General features: G+C 43.1%; 1 protein-coding gene across 4 annotated transcripts in view; it reads right to left on the minus strand.

Moving 5' to 3' along the window:
• Positions 1 to 5,567: 5,567 nt before the first annotated feature.
• The window catches only part of LOC310844654 (uncharacterized protein), a 98,321-nt gene continuing 88,934 nt past the window's right edge, over positions 5,568 to 14,954 (minus strand). For 3 of the 4 annotated variants that reach the window (XR_014564207.1, XM_083738992.1, XM_083738993.1), the window contains exon 4: positions 5,568 to 11,041. Coding sequence is in view for 2 of the 4 variants with exons in the window: in XM_083738992.1 (XP_083595118.1) it covers positions 10,981 to 11,041 (61 nt within the window). In the remaining 2 variants the exon portion in view is untranslated. The remainder of the gene's footprint in view (positions 11,042 to 14,954) is intronic. The other variant, XR_014564208.1, reaches the window with a different exon arrangement.

The raw sequence follows: 14,954 nt of genomic DNA on the forward strand, positions 1-14,954 counted from the left end.
TAAGTATCTTGCTGCTGCACCCTGAGCAGCAATCTGACGTGCAGACATTTAATAGGTGAAGGTTTTCCTGGTATAGGGATAAAGTAACTAGGGAAACTTTATCCTCATCATTTCTGCATTACAAGCTGCTGCTTAAGGGCACAGGACTGAAAAAGGTGACATCCATAGCCCAAAGAAGGGAATCAGTGCGGGTGGAGGAAGACAAGGCTTCTACAGTTTGCAGTCTTGTATTGCAAGTTTTGGATTGCAGAATGTCAGGTGCTTTGCAGTTCCCCAGAAGTCCCAGACAGAAAACATTGATTGCATTCAGCCTGTTGAGTTACCAGTTGTGCAGTCAGGAGTAGCATTCAGACACTCCAAGTGTCTCTATTTTCCAGAGGCAGTCCCAGAGTTACGGAAGCCATCCTGGTTTCTGATCTGATTCTAGAATGTCCCGCTTTCCTTAGGATGTCCCTATTTTCATCAGCAAAGTGTTGGGGGGGGGGGGTATTGAGCCCTGAGCCGTCTACAGGCAGCGCTGCATAGGGAAGCTTTTTAATGTTTCATGTTTTATTATGTTTTTATGTATGTGGGAAGTTATCCAGAGTTGCTGGGGCAACCCAGTCAGATGGGTGGGGTATAAATAGTATAATAAGAATAGAAAAAGAGGTCCCTATTTTCATTGGAGAAATGTTGGAGGACGTGCCTTCAAAAATATTGTTGGCTTCTTATGCTGGAGCTGTGAGTGCTGCACAGCTGGCTTTACATACCTTAAGCCAGCTTGCTGTGAGATACATTGATATATTGATATATTGATTTAATTTCATAAGATATATCCACTGCTTGATTGAAAAAATACCTCAGAGTGGTTTACAAAAGATAAACATTCTGATTTGAGATACTCCTCCATATGAAATTAGGCTATAGACTGTCTTCCTGACATGCTAGTTTTCTATGTGGAGAGATTTTTAGTTGTAGCAGGAAGGAAATTCTAAACGTGAACCCTATATGCAGTCTAAAGTGGTACAGATTAGACAGGGCGTAATAGTAAGTAAAGGACATGGGTGGTGCTGTGGGTTAAACCACAGAGCCTAGGGCTTGCCAATCAGAAATTCGGCGGTTCAAATCCCCCTGACGGGGTGAGCTCCCGTTGCTCTGTTCCTGCTCCTGCCAACCCAGCAGTTCGAAAGCACATCAAAGTGCAAGTAGATAAATAGGTACCACTCCAGTGGGAAGGTAAACGGCGTTTCCATGCACTGCTCTGGTTCGCCAGAAGCGGCTTAGTCATGCTGGCCACACGACCCGGAAGCTGTCTGTGGACAAACGCTGGCTCCCTTGGCCAGTAAAGCGAGATGAGCGCCGCAACCGCGACTGGACTTAATGGTCAGGGGTCGCTTTACCTTTAATAGTAAGTGGATGTGCATGCTACTACTATTTTATCTTATTTCTTACCTACGCTTCACTGTAAGCTCCCAGGGTAAAGAAGCGCTACTTCTTTTAACATATATGCATACTGGCCATTACTTTGTACCAAAACAAATGAGTTCTTTAAGAAAGTCGGGCAAAATAGCTGCAAAGAAAATTGCTTAAAATAATTTGATCTACAAACACTTACTTTAAAAAGTGGTGAAAAACCCTCACAGGTATGGTGGATCTATCTCCCTTGTTAGTGAAGTTTAACCAAGGCATTGAAAACCAACTGTTCCTGCATGGGGTGGGGCCAATAGTGATATAATTTATTCCTATTGCTGGGGCCACATTCCATTGGGTAGAAAGTGGCCAGGCCCCAAGTGTGTGGGACCAAACCCCCGCAGGCACAGACACCTTCTCTCTCACACACTGCTTCTGTGTTGCACCTGAAAAAGCACACAGCACAGAAACCCGGTGAGTTGGCCAAGAATAGAGGGCTCTCTTCCCCACTGGCCAGATATATTGTGCTGCTGGAGCAGTGCTCTCTTTGTCCCTGTCTTGCAAGCTTGATTGGCATCCGTACCTGCAGAGGAAGCCTCTTCCGCCTCTTTGCAACCAGTGGGGTGACCGAGTGGGGATCAGGTGCCCGTCTTTGTCAGCCTGACGAAGCAGAGCACATTCTCCTTACTTTGCCAGCACATTTGGCTTCCATACTGGCAGAGAAAGTGTTTTCACTCTTGAAGAAGCCAGTTATGGAATTTGACTGTGCTGCTGAAGCAGAGATAGCATGCTCTCCTTTGTTGGCAACCACAGAACACTAAGAAAAGCAGGGAGTCAAGCCAGTTAAGGGCCATGGCCTGGGGAAAGAGTCCAGCAGGCCATACTGAGCCAGCTGTCATGTCACATCTGGCCTGTGTGACAATGTTGAGCATGGGTAGGCAAACTAAGGCCCGGGGGCCGGATTCAGCCCAACCGCCTTCTAAGTCCAGCCCATGGATGGTCTGGGGATTAGCGTGTTTTTACATGAGTAGAAGGTGTGCTTCTATTTAAAATGCATCTCTGGGTTATTTGTGCGGAATTTGTTCAGATTTCCCCCCCAAAAAAATATAGCCTGGGCCCCCACAAGGTCTGAGGGACACTGGACCGGCCCCCTGTTGAAGTTTGCTGACCCCTGATGTTGATAGTATGGGATAGAATTTGAGGGACTCAGGTGTGCCTTATTAACAAAAGTAGCATCAATATTTTAGATGTGATGACAACTGCTTTGTGTGAGAATTGTTCTAGCTAAGGGATAAGCAAAGCTAGCTATTGTTGTTTCAAGGTGTTGATTTTAAATACAGCATGTATTACTCATTCTTCCAAGTGTTCATTACAGATGGGTACTAATAGATCAGCTGTTGTAAACTTTCAGCTGATTCAGAAAAAAATGGGGTTTTATATTCAACTCCTTTCCCACAGGCTCATTAGGGAGGTAGACTTACAGCTGTTCTACAGAATTATGCAGAATGGACTGCAAATAGGGGGTTTGCTTTTCTTATGCATCCTTACATAAAACCGTCCCTGCATGTAGCCATCTAACTTATTGTGGGAGAAATGTTTAACATATCTCTGCCAAGTTTTCAGCTTGTTGGGAGTTTGTGTTTGTGCTTTATATACAGGTGCATTCAGAAATGTGTTCCCTGCAGTTTGAAGCAGAACATCCCAGAATTCTACCACTCTGGTCTATCACCTCATTTGTGCAATGTTTATGAAAGCTCTTTGCTTCCATTCATCCATTCTCTTCAAATAGAATCCTCCTGTTTGAAATTCTGAGCGAGTCTTCAGAACAGTCAGCTGGTGGAAGACGGGAGCATCATGGACTGACTTGTTCTGTGTCCGCAAAGAAGTGAAAGGAGTCTCCCTGCATTTCTCACTGGGAAGATGCCGCTCAGCTTACTTACAGTGCCAGGCTAAGCATGTCTTCTCAGAAACAAGCCCAGCTGAGTTTATTGGGGCTTACTTCCAGTTAAGTGGTGGTTAAGACTGTTGCCTGCTCAGATAGCAGTGAATTCCCCCTGCCTAGTCACAAGAGAAATCTACCAAGGTTTTCCAAAAAATAGAATATGAGCATGGGTTTGGTGGGCCAACATTCAGAACTTATGCCGCCCCATGTTTTGCCAGTTAAAATATAGGCTAGCCTTCAAAATCTGCATTTAAAAATGAGCACAAACTGTATCAAAGAATGCTGCCATTGCTCTGGTTATGCATTGGTATCACCTGTTTGGATCCCTCCAACACAGACCGTGATGGAAAATGTTTATTTATTTGTATTTATTGAGAAAGCTTTTACACTCACTTTTCTCACAGAGACTCAAAGTGCTTTTCAATAAATAATGCATCATAATGCAAATAAGATATTTCTGCTGTAAATGAATACTTTGAAATTCCACATATTCTCCTGCTGATGTTTGATGTCTCTTCTTAATGCATTTCTTCTTTCAGAGACTCTGCTGCTGGTTTCATTTGCTGCTATTTGAATGCCTACAGGGAATCCAAATTCCAATCCTGACAATTTTATCTGAATACTCTGTGGCTGATTGTCAGAAACAACCGAGAGAAACTTTGTTGCTGATACTTAATGCTCCAAGATAGCAGGATCACAATAAATGTTGTTTTCTAACGCTTGGCAAAGACTGGAGGGAGCTACTTACAATGAATCTGTTGGTTAAAAGGGGAGTTCTTCTAGCAAGGCAGGGGGGTGGATGGCCAGCGCCAAGCAGTTTGTCCCTCCATCTGGGAAACCCACCAAGCTGAACACAAGCCATCCTTTGTGGCCTGCCAAAGGCTTTGCAACTCCCCTATTTTTGTAGTCTCTGACAGACATAAAAGTGAGTTTTGTCAAGATCCTGTTCTACCATGATGGTGAATTATGTCTGCTTTGATAGGCCACAGGTTGTGCTTCCTTCGTTGTGCACTGGTGGGAAGGAAAGGCCATTGGCTGGATAAGAGCCATTAAAATGTTTCCCATTGTAGGCTTGATCAACCTATGACCCACCAAGACAATTCCAGCAACACAGCAAAGTATTGCGGTTTGACTGATGTTTAACAGCATTCTCTTGCAAATAGGAAAAACAGTAAGTTCAGTGGCCACACATAATGGGTGATCTGTATGCTGCTTGGTGGGTCCCAAGCTGGGCAGGCCTGGATAAAATCTTGCACCTTTAATAAACAGTAATAATAGATACCAGATTTGATGGTGGGCAATGGGCCATTCTCTCCCCCCCCCTTCTCACCTCCCAACCAGTTAAATAACTTGCTATAAGGTTACTAAAGCTCTTCCCAAGCTTTCCATTAGAGACAGGCAAAATTTCCAGGAACTGATCCAGATTTCACACCTGGTAAATCGACAAGCCTCAGAGGAGGTTGTGAGGTAAGTACCTTTTCCCTCACAGACTATTAGAAATGAATTTGAGTGCTGCTTGCAAACCTGTGGCATTCCCACCCGCCACCCTCCCACTTTCTGCAAAGACCATTTGGCAAACTCAGTTACTAGTATTTACATATGTAGGTTTATGCGCAGATGTGAAGCTGATAACACAAGCAGTTATTCCATTTCTGTAAAACATGGCTTGTAGGCTTATGTACCTGAGGACATGCATTCACTAAGTTAGTTTCAGAAACGAAAGATCCCTTATGGCTCAGCCTCCTGTAAAAAGACACCACAAGGGTCTGGTAGGACCTGAATCACCTGTGCTTAAAGTGTGGTCATCAGCATTGAAAGAGATGCCATCATGGGCTGCTTCACAGGGTTAAATGAGAGGAGCCTTATTTTTCCAACCTCAGTAAGAGGGAGCAAAAGAGGACTGAAGCTTGTGCACAGCTCAGGTGGGGAAGAAGCATAAGCTGAGGTTGGGAGCGGGGTCTCTTCATTCCTGCAACTGCATCATTGGGTGCACATCTGTGGAGAGCTGAGAGACGCAGGACGGGTGGACATGCCTTTTCCAAACTCGTAAGTGTACTTTTGACAGTAAAGAGTTAAATCCTCACCCTGGACATTCCTTGCCGGACAACTTAGTGACACCCACTGTAGCTGTTTGTAAGCCAAGTGGCAGTCTTGCAAATATGCTGAATAGGAGGGTCAAAGTGTTACTCTTCAGAACATAACAATTTTACTCCACTCAATTGACACTTAAGGCAAATTTTTTACAGCCCAAAACATTTTATTGAACTTATGAGATAAATCAGAACTTTTTCTAAAATATGAATTAATTGACAGGCATAAAATTATATAAACTCTAAATATAAAATCCCAAATAATACTATTTTCACATATAGGTTTACTCTGGAGATGACCATATCATCTTCTCTAATTTATACTGTCCCATTTCATAGATTGAAGCTGGCTTAAAAGTCATATTGTCCTTGGGAACTGCATTTTTAGGTGAGGGTAGTGGTTCTCCAACACAGAATTCCAGGCATAATCATACAGTTCTCAAGAGAGGACTGTTGCATGGATTGTCTACTTGAAAGTGAAATGGGTTTTCTGGGCAAGCTGCAAAGCTGCTCCTCAGGGAAGGCAGTAGGTTGTATAGTTATCTCCTGATTGGGGCAAAATCACTACCCTGAAACCACACAACCTACTACCTCATCCTGCCAGAGCACTGGGTGGCGTTGATAGAACATAGCTACTTCTTGGCTTTTGCTTCCACAATTAAGAGAGGGAGTCTTGCATGTGGTGATGCATAAATGTATTTGAAGTGAAAGGCAAGGCTGCCATTTCCACTGGGTGACAACGAGGGGTTGCTGTTCAAGGAATCCAACAGAGCCAAAGAGGGGATGATGGTGCTCATTCCACTAGGCTATACCTGTATTTAGTGCTGCTGGCCATTCTCCAGGTGTTGCAGTACAGAACTGGCATCATGCTCTCCTTCCTATGTCCACCAGCCCTTTCCCCATCTCCTAGTCACTCCTCAGTACTAGCAGCAGCCTTGCAACGCCTTCTGCTTCCGCTCATGAGTCACCACTCCAGGTCTATTGTGTGGGATTTTCCTACCATGTGGTCTTGGTCCATACTTTACCTCTGCTGCCACATTGTAGCACCCTCTGATAATAATCAAATGGGCCCTCTCCTCTTCTTCACTGCCACCTGCCAAATGGGTCTATTCCTGTCTCAACTTTAGTGGCCAAGTAGTGCTGTATTTTACATTTGGAGGATATTGTGATCTGTGCAAACTTCCTATGGAACTACTGTACTAAAGAAAGATGCTCTCTTCCACAAGAGGTTTTTTTTTTTTTTTTTGCAAAACATTTTAAAGAAGATCATACTGTTTGGTTAGTCAAAATGTGTACACCTAGACACAGAGGCCACCCTTATCAAGTACAACTCAGTAAGAGGACATTATTTGGTTGGTGTGTTAAGCCCTTGAATCATGTCCTTGGCTCAACGAGGTCAATGGATGGACTGAATCAGTAACAGATGTTGTTTCCTGATAGGGTGATGGAACGTCCTGTGCCGCTATCACAGCCACTTCAGGAAAGACAGTAGATTGTATAGTTATCTGACAGGCAGGGTATAACCCTAAAACTATACAACCTACTACCTCACCCCAAAGGACAGTCTCACTCTGATGCAGATGAGGTCCAACAAATCCCTGGGTTGAATCATAGTAACCTGCAAGACAAAAAAGATCTCTAGAGGGGAAAAAAATTAATGGTGTTGCTAATCAGTGCATTACTAGTTTAGACACAATACAATCTTTTAGGAATATTCTACAAATTCCACATTTATAACCATCATACTTTAGCTTTTATTGTTGTTAGTAATCCAGGTAGTCCATCTTTATCATTTATAACCTGACTTTTAACTTAGAGTATGTTATGTATGACTAACACGGGTTAATATCCTGCATTCTATACACAGGGCATGGAGCTGTTGGGGTCTGGCCAGGCACCACCAGGCTTGGTCAGTGGGTGTTGTTCACCTACTGGAGGCTACACAAAGCCCATTCTTAATAATATATCAGCCAGGGGGCGTGATAATTTTCTGAACACTGTGATGCCCCAACTGAGATGGCACCCCACACAAGTCACCCTGAATTTATTTTATTAATTCATATAGAAGCAAGCTTTAAAGACTATGTTCAGCATCTGAAAGAGATGCCAGAACCATACTGGGCCAAAACTAATGCATACATTAACGCTCCATTTTGTCTACCTCTATCTTCCCATTTTGGCATCTGCTCTGGAAGATCTCAGTCTTTCCACGTACTGCTACTTGATACCCTTTAACTGGAGACAGCACAGGCTGAATCTGGGTCTTTCTGCGTGCAAAGCTTGTGCTCTACTGCTTAATAAAGGCATCTTCAATGCAACTATCAAGGCATGCTACTGTGCCAACACAATTCATCAAACAAAAGGTGTCAAAAGATCCCATCTTTCTTTATGACCAATGCAGTGATTGCTCTAATGATTCATTCATTCCCAGATGTATATGGTATTTATCTGTTGCATTTAGATTCCATCCTTCCTCCAGGAAGCTCAAGGTGTACATAGTTTTCAGCTCTCATTTTATCTCCACAACAATTCTGTGAAGTAGTTAGATTGAGAAAATGTGGGTGGCCCAAAGTCACCTCGTGAGCTTCATGGCCAAATGGTGCTTTGAGTTTTTGGCCTTCCCAGTCCTAGTTCAACTCTCTAACCACTACACCACCCTGACTCCATGTCAGCCTGACCTAATCTGTAAGGACCAAACCCTCTGAAAACATGAAGAACCATTTGTGTGGCATTCTGCAAGGCAGAATTACATGTTACGAGAAACTCTGGGCTAGATAGAAAATAACAGTCCATCCCAGAGCTTAGAAACACTGGGACAGGCAATATGATGCCCTCCAGATGTTGTTGGAGTCATAATCCCATCAGGCCCAGGGACAGGGATGATGGAAAGAGTCCAACGACATTGCAAGACAGCGTACGGGCTGCCCCAATATGAAATCATGAAATGTGATTTACTAGTATCCTGATAAATTTTATGTGTAGCATTTTACTGCCACTGATGTAGGGTTAGGACAGGGGAAAAGTCTCAAGGACACCCAGTCAGTTAACATGTTATTGTTTGATACATGGGTCTTGACACGGGGTTGCCACTCTCACATTTGTTGATAATGTGTACTGTAACCCACAGGTGTGTGTGTGTATGTCTCATCTGCTGACCTCAGCTGATCTGATAATTTGGGGTTTAATGTGCAGTTTTGATGTACTGATATTATCCGGTCTGACCCAGACATACAACAATCTTTAGCAGAATAAACTCAACAATAATTAACATGTCTGTTATCCGTTCAGCAGAATAAGGTACAATGTTTAGAAAGATCAGTGTTTAAAGCAAGAATGTACTAAAGTTGCAGGAGAATCACATGGGCATGCAGAAAATACTTTTTTTTTTGTAACAAAATCCGAAACCTCAGTCTTTAAGAGCAGCACTTAATTGCTCCACAGGTGAGTCATAAGCTCCATCATAAATATTAACTACAAACTGTTAGTCTTACCCATGATTGTCCTGTGGTTGTCAACAATAAAAAGGTTTGGTTACATTAATGCTTAATGTGCCTGTTATGAAATGTTTTTGCTCAAGGGTGAAAACCAATTACTTTTGGGATTTTATAAGTGCTTGTAAATTTATTTTAACTGGTTAAAATGTTGCTTAATAAACCAAAGCAGCACGTACGGAGTCCATCAGAGATCTATTCCAAAGCAGGAAAGCCGATACTCTTCCCCCACCTCCATTCCCAGCAGTTTCAGTGCTGAGTGAACAACGCCCTTGCACTTTGGGAGAGGGGGACTGATGGTAATAAACACCTCAACAGTCTCTCCTCAAAAGGCACCAAGCCAGCTATTTTTGTTATGTAATACGAAAAATGACAGTTTTAAGGTAGGAGAGATATACAACCCCAAAGGATAACAACTGCCAGGATCAGAAGCTTCATAAAAAATTATAATTATATGGCCATAAACAGGGCTGTCAACCTTTCATTTAAAAAAAATCACCAGCCAATGGCAGCTTCCAGCCTGCCGGGAGGGGGGGCAGCAGCATTGGGAATTTCCTTCCCCCATCAAGACTGCTGCACCATTGTGTGTGTGTGTGTGTGTGTGTGTGTGTGTATGTTTGAGTTCTCCCATGGCTGCTATTTAAATTTCTCCCATGGCTGCTATTTAAATTTCTTATACCAGGCATATTAAATACATACATGCATGCATCTCATGAGTTATAGTGCCAATGTTAAAACCTCTTACACTGTAATATGCAAAAGTAAGTCTAGTGTCATCTTGGTTAATTTTAGAAGGGATCAAGGGTATTTGCCTGACCATCATCAACAACCACCTGGAGTGGGAACCCATCATGTGGTTGGTATGCTGTCCAAATGCATCTTGACAAATTCCTCCAAGTAAGCTGGCACCAGACGAATAGCTCTTGGGCTTGCCGATCAGAAGGTCGGCAGTTCGAATCCCCGCAACGGGGTGAGCTCCCATTGCTCAGTCCCTGCTCCTGTCAACCTAGCAGTTCGAAAGCATGCAAAAAAGTGCAAGTAGATTAATAGGTACTGCTCCGGCGGGAAAGTAAACAGTGTTTCCATGAGCTGCTCTGGTTTTGGTGTTCCGTTGCACCAGAAGAGGTTTAGTCATGTTGGCCACACGACCCGGAAAGCTGTTTGTGGACAAATGCTGGCTCCCTCAGCCTGTAAAGGGAGATGAGCGCTGCAACCCCAGAGCCGTCTGCAACTGGACTTAACTGTCAGGGGTACTTTACCTTTACAACATAGTGGTTACCTGCAGTGGATGGGACCCAAGCAGTGTCACCCTACACTTCGGGTGAGGATGTCCAGGGGAAGTCAACTGGTAGCAGAAGTTTGGGGTGGGGGTGGGCTAAGGGTGGCAGGGGTTATAGCAAATCTTTGCAAAACTTCAAATCAGTGTTGGGGGCAGAAGGACTACTAAAGTCTGATACAAACCCTGGTGTCTTCAATCTCTTCCATCTTCCCTTGCCTGTAAGAAGGGGCCTTTCATGGTTCTGAACAAGTAGAGCTGCTTTGGTCTAGCTCTGTGAGGTCAAGATAGGATTCAGAGAGGCTAGTTGAGTTTAGAGTCTGAAAGCCCCAGAGAGAAGACCCTCTATCCTTTTTCTCACACAGAATAATTCCTTATACCCAGTCTATTGAAGCAGATTGTTTCAAAATAAAATGGGACAGGATTTAAATGGGGAGCAATCCAGTCGAAGATAAGAGCTTTTAATTCCCACCAACTTCTCTCTCTCTGCGTATGCATGTACAAATGTGTCTGAGCGAGAGTTAAAGCACGTGCTCAGCTCTGGAACTGAAATCAGTGAAAATGATTTCAGTGAAACCAGAAGTACTTGACTGTGGCTGGATTGGGGCCTTATAATTTTTCCATGGCCTTCTTACCTGTGCTCCTCCATTGCTTTGTTGTGTTAGTGCCAGTGGGCTTTATGCCCACCGCCACATGGTGCTGAAATGTGACATGTGCAGCTGCTGACGGAGGCAGTGGCAGCAGCAGCATGGCGGAACCAGTTTCCATGATCTCAACAGGAGGCTGTGATGGCTACCAGATGGTCTGAGTTCCGAAAGCGGTACCAAGCCAATTTTTGGGATGGATAAGAAACCTGAGGGGAGAAGAGAAAGAAAGAGAAATGGGAAATGTATTGAGGAAGAAAAACAATCACCTTAAATAACAATTCAAAGTAAGGCTTTGTGTACATTACCTGACAAGAAAAAAAGGGGCCAAGCAGAGCGAGGATTAAGAAGAGGTTTCAGACAATTTTGTAGAAGTCACACACCTTTTGGATATCCAGTTGGCCATGAATGAAACCGGGCCAAGGTTTACGAAAGAGTTAGAGAAACCATTTAAATTATTTATCTAGCCCAATGCATAAAACTTGTAAGAAAGCCACACTCTGTACAGTGGGAACTGCCCCCTAGCAAGGACTGCTGCCTTCAAGTTGCTAATTATATAAGTTGCTATTTCCAAATCTATCAAGTTTTCACCACACAGCAGTTTTAAAATAACACAGCATCCTGGTAGTAAGAAGTAACATATAACAGGACCATAGTACTGAGCAAGATGAAATAAGGGATGCAAACCCTGGGGTGTTGGGGCCTAGTGCAAATGTTTGAGATCCATCCACCTGGAGGCACAGAGCCCTGCAAAGCATATAACAAAAGAGCACTTTGTGAGACGTGATTGTAACTCAACTGCAGCAGGGATGCTGCTTTCCAGTGATTTCCATTTTTTAAAAAAGCTATTCTGTTGCTCTGAAATGGAGTGTGTGTGTCTTTAACTCACAGTATAAAGCTTTTATGTAGTTAAACCTTCATTAATGGAGCGAAACAAAGGCTTCAAAGTGTCAGAAAGCAAGCAGATCGCTGCTGCCATGGTGCTCAACAGCATTCTATTCTCAGTGTCAATTATTCATGATGCTTTTGCTGAGGGCTCTAATTTTACATAAGTGAAAGTAGCAAGGGAACCGTTACGACGATCTGCTAAGAAAAGAACGGAAAAATGGAAACTCGACTCAGAACTGAAGGTGCACTTTACTGAGCTACTTTTTACAGGATTTCCTGTTCAGAAGCTGCCCCCACAGAAGTGAGTAACTTCTCTTTAATTTCAGTGGTCTTGATGAGGGACGTGTGCACATAGCACTGGTGATGGCACCAATCAACTGGCCAAGTGGAGGATGGTGATGGGAAGAAGACAATCCCAGCTCCAATCTCAAGCGCTGCTGCTGGTTTGCTAACCAGGGATGTGGCACACAGCCATGAAGATGGATGGGGTACCCCCCCCAGCTACTAATAGTGCATATGCAGAATCAAAAAGAGCAGCTTAAAGAAAGAGGCCGTGACCCTCTTTGGTCTTCAGGAAGGGTCCTGGCCTTGAGGTCCCACATACTGCTCTATGAGGCCTGCAGGAGATATGGGCACAGCCTCCTCACCAGCCACCCTGCCTCATCTTCCAGAACTGCCTTTCAAAAGTAGGTCTCCAGTGCTCAGAGTTTCCAGTATTTCCAGCTACACACATCAAAACTCCCCCCCCCCCCCTTTAAATCATTCCTTCATGGATAATGTTTTTCAGCTTCTTAAAACTACAGTTTTCATTTTTGAACTGTTACTCTTTTGCTTTACAGATAGGTAGCCGTGTATCTGAAGAAGTGTGTATCTGAAGAAGTGTGCATGCACACGAAAGCTCATACCAAGAACTAACTTAGTTGGTCTTTAAGGTGCTACTGGAAGGAATTTTTTTTTCTTTTGCTTTGTTTTTGATTGTGACTCCAAGTTCTTAAGCATCCACCCAGCTGGCATTAGAGAGGTCCAGCTGACTAGGGAAATCAGTGGGAAACCAGTCAGCCTTGGCTCCACCAGAGGCATGGTCCTACTCTGCTGCTGGCTACAGGAGGTGGGAACGCAGCCTGTGGGGGCGTGTGCTCGGCAGCACTTTGAGTGGGCCCATTTGGAGCCTCTGTGGCATCAGAGCCCCCCCAGAAGAGGAAGACCTCTGCAGCACCTCAATCCCCTCCAGCAAGGCAGCCCAGCTCATAACTGGAAAGCCTCCTCAATTTTAATTTAGAGGAAAAAACCATAAATAGAATAAGCGGAAAAAGAAAAACTGCTACTGTTGTGTATACTGTTCTCCATCTATGCAGTTTTCTTTCCAACTATTTATACCCAATCACCGTATGCCAAACGTCATGGATGCCTTAGCTGCATTGCAGGGGAGAAGGCACCCTTGGGTGCCTCCCAGCTCTAAGATTCTAGGATTCTATGAAACTTTCTCTCTTCTAATAGCAATGATAATGAGTGCCTGTTTTTATATGAACATTTATATGTTTTAGAAAAAAAGGATGCAAACTTCTTAGAATGGGCTGTTCTCTCTGTATGTGCCTCTGTCTCACTTTGTCTGTAAAGCTCTATATACATTGTCCATGCTATATAAACAAACAAACAAACAAACAAACAAACAAACAACCAACAGTAAAATGTTCATGCATTTCCCACCTACAGCATAAATATAGTCAGAAAATTAAGATTCTATGATGTCCAGCAGGAAATTACAGAAATGTTTAGAGTTGCTTTCACTGTTCACACTTGTGGCAGTATATATGTCTGTTTCTTGTAGATGATGGAAAGGAAAATTATTAGCATTGTTATAATTATGTATTAAATTTGCATACCGGCCTATACCTGTAGATCTCAGGGCAGTTTACAACATAAAATTATATTATACAAAGCACAAAATACTTAACAAAAATCAATATTCCCCCGCTTCCACAACACATGTAAAAGGGCATCAGATGATAATCACCCAAAGGTCTGGTTAAAGAGGAACGTCTTCACCTGGTGCTTACAGGATATTTACTTTCACTTGGCTTTTACATTTATTTGAATTGTCAGGATTTTCTGGAAATTCCCTCCTGGACTCCTGCCATTTGAAAACTTGTAGTATGCATAACAGTAATATAGTATTAATATAGCACATTTCAAGCAAAGCAAGCAAGTATATTTAGTCCTATACCACAATTGTAGAGGCAGAAGTAGAGTTAAAGCAGCTTGCCTTGGGCCAGCTAGAGAGTTCATAGCAGGGGGAGTCAAACTCTGGACTTCCCAACTAGCTCAGTCGTAGCCCATAAACTGCACAAAACCAACTAGTACAAAACTACTATGAGTAAAAACTCCTAGTCTAGAATATGAGTCCAGTAATAATTACAATAGTCGGAAATACCAGCACAATGGCCACTAGGTGTCATAAAACAATCTTGCAAACAAATGAGCAGCAATTAGCTGCTCAATGCACCAATGTGCTACATCAGCAAAAAAATGTTTTGACATGAAATCTGTTTAAACTTGTCATGAGTCAGGTGAATACACATGTACACACACACTCTCTGACTCACAGTGTACAGGAGTAGCCGGCAAAGATCTGAAAACACCATCAAAAGTTTCTCTAGCCTACAATACATGATTATGTGTACTAAAACCTGCTTTCCAGCCTGTGGTTTTCCCTTCCATTCATGTTCAGGACACAACTGCTGGATTACACACCATATCAACATGCAATCTGAGGTGTCCAAGATCTACTCTAAATGCTAACTACAGTAACTTGAAGCTATAATAGTAAGGCAATAATAATAATTTTATTATTTCAACCCTGCCCTTCTAACTGGGTTGCCTCAGCCATTCTGTTGTTTTCAAAGGTCTCGGCATCTGCTACATCTGGAACTTCCCATCCGTCCTGGGCAGCATGGACAATAACAGTCAGGGATGATGGAGTCCAACAACTTACGGAAGGCATTGCATTGGCTATCCCCATACTACACTTTAAAAACTTTGATCAGAGGGGGCTCTTTTTTGAACCAAAATTTCAAGAGTATGTAGCTGAGAAGATAAGAGTCACAATCAAATGGCTTGTCTCATCTCCAAAATACTGGGGTTGTCAAGTTTCTAATATATTGTATTATACTGCTAGCACACAAAGAGTGCTTCAAAATCCCCAAACCAGTCAAAGATAGTCTCAAAGTAGAATCA

The sequence above is a fragment of the Podarcis gaigeae genome (assembly GCF_964106915.1).
Source record: "Podarcis gaigeae genome assembly, chromosome: 5".
Taxonomy (NCBI): domain Eukaryota; kingdom Metazoa; phylum Chordata; class Lepidosauria; order Squamata; family Lacertidae; genus Podarcis; species Podarcis gaigeae.